This window comes from Lolium perenne, chromosome 4, assembly GCF_019359855.2.
Source record: "Lolium perenne isolate Kyuss_39 chromosome 4, Kyuss_2.0, whole genome shotgun sequence".
Lineage (NCBI taxonomy): Eukaryota > Viridiplantae > Streptophyta > Magnoliopsida > Poales > Poaceae > Lolium > Lolium perenne.
This window is the reverse complement of record NC_067247.2, coordinates 52,039,615-52,048,384: the sequence shown is the minus strand read 5'-3', so window position 1 is coordinate 52,048,384 and position 8,770 is coordinate 52,039,615. Positions and strand designations below refer to the sequence as shown.

General features: G+C 46.6%; 1 protein-coding gene across 1 annotated transcript; it reads left to right on the top strand.

The window, feature by feature from the left end:
• Positions 1 to 5,226: 5,226 nt before the first annotated feature.
• On the top strand, positions 5,227 to 6,182 carry LOC127348368 (probable glutathione S-transferase GSTU1). Its single transcript, XM_051374417.2, has 2 exons — positions 5,227 to 5,567; positions 5,641 to 6,182. Exons 1-2 carry the CDS (start codon positions 5,285 to 5,287, stop codon positions 6,027 to 6,029), a joined length of 672 nt encoding a protein of 223 aa, XP_051230377.1. The 5' UTR covers positions 5,227 to 5,284; the 3' UTR covers positions 6,030 to 6,182.
• The last annotated feature ends 2,588 nt before the right edge of the window (positions 6,183 to 8,770 follow it).

The window sequence follows — 8,770 nt, the reverse complement described above, 5'->3', positions numbered from 1 at the left end:
TCGAAACAATCGAGTACGTCATCAAAGCGTGGCGCAACCAAGACGATGAAACCAGGAGAAACATGCACCATCGAGGTTGTCGAGGAAGCAACCGGCAGGCCGCTGGAGCCCCGCAAGAACGCCACCAAGTTTATCAGCCAATGCGGAGCCGTTGTTAGAGACAACGTCTCGATCACCGTCCAGGAGTGGAATGAGCCAAAGAAGGCACGTCTTGGTTTCACTTTTGTCGATAAGAGAACAAAAAAAGATTGCTTCAACAAGCTTATGGAACATTTCGTTCTACCTCCGGAATACCACAAATACGATGAGGAGGGTAACAAGATTGAGGAAAACAAGGAGAGGTGCAAGCTAGTCAAACAGTTCGCTCTTAATAAGATGTCCGACGCATTCCGGAAATACAAGCAAAATCTAGCCCATGACTTTGTCAAGCAGAACAAGACTCCGGATTTCAAAGGACAATATGAGAAACTGCAACATGATTGGCCAGAATTTGTGAAGCAAAAGAAATCGGAGCAGTTCCTTCAAATATCGAAAAAATAAGGAAAATGCGGCTAAGAAGGAGTACAATCATATTATGGGGCCAGGAGGGTATCGCCTTTAGATGCCTAGGTGGGAGAAGATGGAGAACGAGCTGAGGGCGCGAGGAATCCGTCCAGGTACGGAGGGATGGGACCCAAGGGCCAAAAGCTGGTGGTACGGGCATGGGGGATCGCTGAACCCGGAGACAGGGGAGTGTGTTTACCAGGGCAAAATAATTAAACCCACCCAAAAGCTTATTGAGGCAATGAGGGATGCTCAAGAGGGGAGGATCAAGTTCAACAGAGAGAACGACGCCCTGACAAAAGCCCTCGGGAATCCTGAACACGGAGGACGTGTACGAGGCATGGGGCACATTCCGTGGAAAGTAGGGTTCCCCCAGAACGATGACCCGTACGGTTACAGAAGCCGTAAGAGAAAGATGGATCGGGAAGCAGATGTTGTGGCGCGGTTGGCATCGGAAATGGATGTGATGAAGAAAACTGTGAGTGTACTAGTAGCCGAAAGAGATGCAGCTCAGGCGCAGCATGAAGATCATCCATTGTATCTCGGAAGCCAGCAGCGGAGAAGCAGCGTGGCTTCCACGGAGGCCCCACCGGCTGGTGCACCGACGATCAAAATTACTGCACCGGAGCCTCTGGTGGTCGAAATTACTGCACCGGAGCCTCCTCGCTACCCCGTGGACGATATAAAGGAGATGAAAGCATGTCATCTATATTATCCTATCGGGAACATGTCCATGAAGGTAGCCATCGGCAGTGCTTTACCACCTGGAGCACTCCACCACAACAACCCCATTCAAGATGGCTATGCTCGTGTCACGGTGGAGGACATAGTCCAAGGGTTTGAGGACCTGGACATTGACATTGCTACACCTGAAGGGGCGACAAGACTTGGAGATGTCAAGCGCCAGTTCATTTTATGGCAGAAGAAGTTTATCAAGTTTCCAGGCGAGGCGCCAACAAGTCCACCCCCTACGGTGGTGGTGGTGGCGGCGGTGGCGGTGGTGGTGGTGGTGCTTCACCTACACCTCCTTAACGTCAGCCGACACCGCCCCCCAATTCACCTCCGGCGGGTAAGCAGCCGCCGCCCCCTAGTCCGCCCCGGGCGGGTAAGCAGACGCCGCCCCCCAATCCACCTCCGGCGAAGAAGCAGAAGCAGCAGTCCTGGATTATTAACGCGGACCCTTATGTACCTAAGAAAACAAATGTACCGGAGCCATCACTGAAGCCTCTCCCCACGAGGCCTTGGGAACGTAGTGCCGAGGAAGTCGAGGCGGCCGCGACTGCTGAATTAGAGAAATGGAAGGCGGGCTGCAAGAAGAAAAGAGAGCCCGAGCCCAAGCCAGTATTTTCTGATGAGCAAAAGAAGTGGGCTAAGTCATTTTTGAACACACCGTCCCAAGCCGCGAAGAATCTGCCTGGCGACTATGCACGTGAACTAAAGAATCAGGCACGCATGTTCAAGAAGAAGAAAGAGGAGGCCGAGAAAGCGGAATTAGAAAGTGCACAAAGCGGGAAACGAGTTGCCCAGCTCGGGGAACAAAGTAAACAATCGATTGCCCCTCTTATAGTGACAGCCGCCGGTCCGGATGCCCCCGATATCATAGAAGCTGCGGCAGCACAGGGATTGACTGTAACGAGTGCCAGAGAACAAGCGGCCAACTTAGGTATTACTCTTCGTGAACTGTTAGGCCTTGATGAGGCGCTAGTGAAGGAGGTAGTACTTACATATGTGAAGAATGGGCCTCTCGTCGAGTCTGCGCAGGAAGATGATCTACCTCCACAAATGAAAGGTCTGCTGAACTGGTACAAGGGTTACATAAAACATAAAAACGCCAAAGATTATATTTTTGCGGAAGTTGGATATGAGCATCACTTCAAACGTTACTCTGTAAAAATTCATCTGAGTGAATTGTTCCAGCTTTTCAATCTGCGCGAGCTCGACAAATCTATCATCAGTTGCTACGTTCTGTAAGTGATTTATTTCTACCCCATCTCGTTCATATTGCCTGCACTATATATATATATATATATATATTTATATATATGTATGTATGTATATATATATATATATATATATATATATATATATATATATATATATATATGTCCTAACTATATTGTTGTGTCCGCTATTATACATGCAGATTGAAGATTAAGGAATGCAGAGTAAGGAACATCCATGATGTTGGGTTCATTGACCCACACATCGTTAATGGATATACGTTACAGCATCACCCCGCCGACGTGGAGGAAGACCTGTGGCGGTTTCTTGAAAAGCAGGAACTCAAAAGTGATATTCTATTTCCTTACCATTTTGGGTGAGTGTTTATGTCTTGAGCACATTCTCTTTTGTTTACTCCATGCATGGTATGTGGCCGGCTAATCGATGAGTTATGCATGACGTACTGTGCATGTATCGTGTCCGCAGGTTCCACTGGATTCTGCTAGTAATTAAAGTTGACAAATCAGAATGTCTCGTCCACGACTCTCTGAATATGGATAAGGCGGAGTGGGCCGACATGAGACAAATGATTCAAAAGTAATTGTTTTCATTCATTTGCGCTCTATATCGATCGGCCTATTTCGTTCATTTTCCTAATTAAGCTTCAAGTAATTAACTAATAACTCTCTTGTTCATTTAATTTTCTTTGCCTCGTAGGGTTAGGAGACGGTTCTTAGATACAAAGGTCGGTCAATTCAAAAAAGAGCTAAATTTCATGCGGTCAAAGGCTAAGAATGGTAGCGATATTCAGCCACCGGGAACCAATCTGTGTGGATACTATGTCTGTGAGATGATCCGGAGATACACCTCTGAGCGCGTTCCGAGTGATCTCAATGCTCAGAGGAATAACCTCCGGATGATGCTTAGTCCAGAAGCTCGCTTCCGACCACTTCAAGAGGAACTAGCTGGATGGTTCAGGAGGGAAGTCCTCGATCCTAAAGGAGAACACCATTACGAGGACGTAGAACTATACATGCATTAAATTATGTATGGAAACTTGTTCAAACTTGTATATGGTCATCCGATGATATTGAATATATATTGCATATTCCTCTTGAATTCTTTTTGGTTCTAATTTCAAATTTGTTTGAAATTGTACATTCATATGCATGTATGTAGTACCGTAGAATATGTGAAACTCCTTCAAAATTACAATAAAGCACAAAAAAATAAAACAATACAAATTAAACAGAAAACAGGTTTAGGGGGGGGGGGCAGGTTTAGGGGGGCCTAAAACCCTAAACCTGCGGCGGCCTTTAGTCGCGGTTGGCCAGAAGAACCGCGACTAAAGGTCCTCCGCCCCGACGGTCGCTTGGCGCCCACGTGGACGGGCCTTTAGTCGCGGTTCGTAAGCAACCGCGACTAAGGGGGGTGCCTTTAGTCGCGCTAATTTGGTCGCGGTTGCGCAACCGCGACTAATGGCAGTTGCGAACCGCGACCAAAATCCCTTTTTTCACCAGTGGTTGCCATGCGGGCCATGCGGCCATGCCTGCTAGCTTGATACCTACGTGTTCCAAGTGCCTCTTCCGAGACACCGAGTTGCTGATCCGTCCGTAAGAGCATTATATTTCGGCGCACTAAACCTTGCTTTCGTTGCACTGTAAATGTGTAGCGCGCGTTGGGCGGAAATTTGTCCCGTCGGACGCGCTAAAATGCAGCGCGTGCTCGGGCGGTAAAATGACTCCTCCGTCGCGCACCAAAATACAGTGCACAGAAGCGGAAAACAACTTTATATACTACTATGCATTCAACAAGATCAAACACTCACATATAAATCATGAAACAAATGATCTACCATAGTTCAAATGAACACAAAGTGCAACATACATCACATAGTTCAAAAACGACACACAACATGATGCAGTTTAACAACGACACACAACATATGGTTCAAATAGACACAAAGTGCAACACACAATTTGCATATCACAAATGCATCTCACACTTCCGCATTTTCCAGCGTCGTGCGCGGCGGGACGAAGAGAGCACGGGCAGCGGCGGTTGTGTTGCCGGCGTCGGCACCACCGCTAGGGTTTGGCGCATCGAGCGGTGGCGCGACGGAGGCGGCGGCAGCGGATGGAACGAAGTAGGGAGGAGTTGGTGGGGTGCCGGAGGGCCCGTCCATCGCCGAGATTGCGCCGGCAGCCGCGCGGGGGCGAGGGATTGGGCGGGGGGGGGGGGGGGGCGACGAGGCGTGGGGGGAAGTTTTAGCGCGGGGTTTCTTCGCGCGTGCATCGAGCGATGACGCGCGCTGTAGCCGGCGCCCAAAATTTAGCGTTTGGGATGGTGCAAACCAGCCCACCCCCCAAAAAATTGCAGCGCCGCGCCGTTTGCAGTACCTGCTGGAGGGGCAATTTTGCGCCCGCGCGCTGCAAAGCAACAATTTATATAGCGCGTGACCTATATAGCGCGCCTGTTGGAGATGCTCTAACGCAAGAGGTGACGGAAGGGAGACCGGACCATACACCAAAATTTTCAGCTGGAACTACGCACGCACGTACGGCACAGAACTTTCGATTTGATCTTGTCATCCTACCAACAAAGTCCAGTCAAAAAGACATTAAAGAAAACATATTCCAGTCAAAAGGAAAGATTTTTAATGTTTACCAAAAAGGGAAACCCACGAGCTCTTCCCTATAAATTCTCATCCGCATCCTCTCACCTCTTCAGTCCTCACCGCACACCAAAACAACAAACACAAACCAAGGAGAAAGAAACGAATCTAATTGGAGATTAGCAAATGGCAGGTGAGAAGAATGCTGGCCTGGTGTTGCTGGACTTCTGGGTGAGCCCTTTCGGGCAGCGTTGCCGTATCGCCCTTGCGGAGAAAGGCCTCCCCTACGAGTATGTTGAAGAGAACATCATGGCCGTCAAGAGCGACCGCCTCCTCCGCTCCAACCCGGTCTACAAGCAGATTCCCGTCCTCCTCCACGACGGTCGCACCTTCATTGAGTCCCTCATCATCCTCCAGTACCTCGACGAGTTTTTTCCTGACACCCACCCCCTCCTTCCCGCCGACCCTTACGAACGCGTGTTACCGTGTGGCTTTATTAATTTAAAGTCGGGCCTTGTTGCCTGTTTTCTAAAAAAAAAACCCTTACGAACGCGCACATGCCCGCTTCTGGGCCGACTACGTCGATAAGAAGGTATACGGATCTGGCTCGAAGATGTATACAGAGCCGCAGATGCAGACTAACAAAGAGATGGTGGAGATTTTGAAGACACTAGAAGGGGAGCTTGCGGAGAAGGAATTCTTTGGAGGGGAGCATGGCTTCGGGTTCGTGGATGTCGCGCTCATACCATTCACCGCTTGGTTTGAGAGTTTTGATAAGTACTGGGGGATCAAAGTAGCAGAAGTGGCACCCAAGCTTGTAGCGTGGGCAGCACGATGCCTAGAGAGGGAGAGTGTCTCCAATAGCCTCTACTCACCACAGAAGGTGTACGAGTTCGCCGGCATGATGAGGAAGGACTTCGGCAACGAGTGAGTAGGACATGTCGTGATCAAACAAGCAATGTAATAAATGCTGAATTTATGTCTTTCTTCGTGAATCAATAGATGCTTCCCTCGATTTGGAATATGTATAGTAGAAGGTTTGATCAATTACATACGTAATAAAGATTAGTATTTCATTTTCACTCTTTTGGGGGGAATCTTTATGTTCAATAATTCATTTACTACTTGTAGGGGAAACTTATGGACTAGATAACTTTGTACATATTATGCATACAATTTTAATATAATACACCAATATACAATGTCGCACACAAAAAGGATAATTTTTTATTGTAACTTTATCCTTATGGGATATCTGAGACAAAGGTGGGGTCCTATGTTCATGTGTGGTAGACATCGACCATGGGTCGCAATCAACTCGCCCTGATTGTCCCAACGCGATAAGAAGGGTGTTGGAGTCATTTGTAGACTAGACATGCCCCCCTCCTCGATCAAAAGATGTTCTATTAAAGTTTCAAAATGCGAAAATAAGGCCATGCATTTAAAAGACATCATTATTGATATAATGAAATTCTTGATTCAAGGATCGTTCATATTTTCTAAAAGATTATGAAAGGTTTGTAATTTAAAACCTCGGCGTATTTAGGAGGAAGACGCTTGAAGGCCCCGCTCACCTGAAGCGATTTATAAAAATGATTCTTTCTCGATGGTGATCGGTCATGGTATCCATAATGTTGCATCTTTTCTGCCAAATCCCCGTTGGTAAGGAAGTTGAGTGATGAAAACATCCTTGTGGAAAGTAACTATTAGTCTACGAGGTGATAGATTGATTCCGTCGCGGCCATTCCTCAAGGATCGTGTTGTGCATGATCTCCTCCCACATTGTATCAGCGCTCCATTTTCTAGCAGGGTGCCGAACAATTGCCGAATAAGTTTGAAGCACACCAAATGCCTGCTCCACACCCTTCCTAGCTCTCTCTTGTTATTTATGAATCTAGCCCTTCTCTTGTTGGGGATTGGGGATTGTCTTCACAAATGTAAGCCACAATGGATAGATACCATCATCTAGATACTACTCTTTATTGTATTGATGGCCTTGATATCATAGTTGACCACTGGAAACGATGTTGTCAGAATCGTGATTCTGAATCGGATCGGAATATCTATGGTATGATCGCAAAACATGGGATCTTAACTTTTAGAATCGTAAAATCTTATATTCTACTTAGCAGAATTGTTGAATTATTCCACTCAAAATGGGTCGTAAAGTCGTAGAATCGCATAGTAGAATCATGAATCTGACAACTATGACTAGAAAGTTGTTTTATGCAAGACTACAGAAAACCGGAGAGCGTTGAAGTTCCTTGATGTCACTATGTGAACCTGCCATGCTAAAAAAAAGGAGTGTCAAATCCATAGATCTTGTGATGCCAGGCTTCAAAGATGACTGTGCACTCTACAACATTTCTTTTATATTACCATTGCTAACATTTCTTTTATATTACCATTGCTAAGGAAAATGGACCGTTCTTCCACTCTAAATGTATGCAATCTATATTTTAGGAAACACTATTGACTCGTTGATTGACAACAACTGGGTTGTGTTTGCAGTATTTGGTTCTCTCAACTATTCTCCACCAAACACATGAACAACAACTTCGCAGAATCAAGGCATTGATTTAATTAAGGCTTGTAGAATCTCTCATAGGTATATGTACTCATCAACTAGATCGCTTACAATTTCATAGGCAAGCATCACAACATCTGAGGTGCCTTTTTATAACAAGGAAAGATAATCTTACCAACAACGTTTTTCTTGCATTAGAAACAATCATCATATCTCCTCAATCCCTGTAGAATACGTAGGAACACCGGCCTTGACATATGGAAACGTATCTCGAATATATAGGTAGATTATAGTTGCTCGGTAAGGTGGAAGTAGTCGGTGAAGATTTGCACATGTTTGGCTTATCTTTATGATCCAAGACCGTCGCATGGCCCTTTATCGAGCCCCTCAATCTTGGAAACTGATTTTTAGTGTGGTCATGGATGAGAAGAGAAACCTCCATCAAAATATCGGTACCATCGTCATAGTCTTCATCGGATGATGTATAAATGAAATGATCGTAGAAAAATCGTTGAAGTTGTCAGCCATGATCTATGCAAGTGAATAAATGAAATGAAACCCCACATATTTGTGACTAGAGCATTCTCGCAGAGAAAGTGCGATAAATCCATATCTCTAAACTATCTAGGTAGGAAATCGGCCAAACACCTTGAGGGTGATGCAGTTCGCGAGGCTTGGGAGAGGCCTACGGATAGCGAAGGAAACATGTCCTCGCTAGAAAGGGTAGCATAACCATCGAAGTTGACCTCCTTCGACGAAGGCATGGATTGAGGTGGCGGCAATGCCAATGACACGGGATGGCGCCGGCGGTCGCTACATGGACCGAGCTTCTCTATCTCTGGCAAGAAGTACAAACACCTCTGACAATGAGCCCTGAACTCGTTCGGCTATCGGCAGCGATGACGTGTGGCGGAATTAGAAAGGAAAGTCGCTGGTCACGACCCGACGGAGGGGAGGTTTGGAGGATGGGAATTACGGGGAAAGGGTGGGCTGAATGGTGCTTGGGTCACCAACTAGCGGGCAGGGAAAGGACATGGGAAGACAAGAAAGGTATCCGCGGAGGCAAATTTTCTCTGGATTTCGATCCACGCTGATAGAAAAACAGACGGGCACAAAATAGGTCGTGCCAGCAATGTTGTCAGAAT

Coding starts and splice junctions, on each gene's coding strand:
- LOC127348368 (XM_051374417.2), top strand. CDS start 5,285: ATGGCAGGTGAGAAGAATGCTGGCCTGGTGTTGCTGGACTTCTGGGTG. Junction 5,568..5,640: donor CCTCCTTCCCGCCGACCCTT/ACGAACGCGTGT, acceptor AAAAAAAAAACC/CTTACGAACGCGCACATGCC.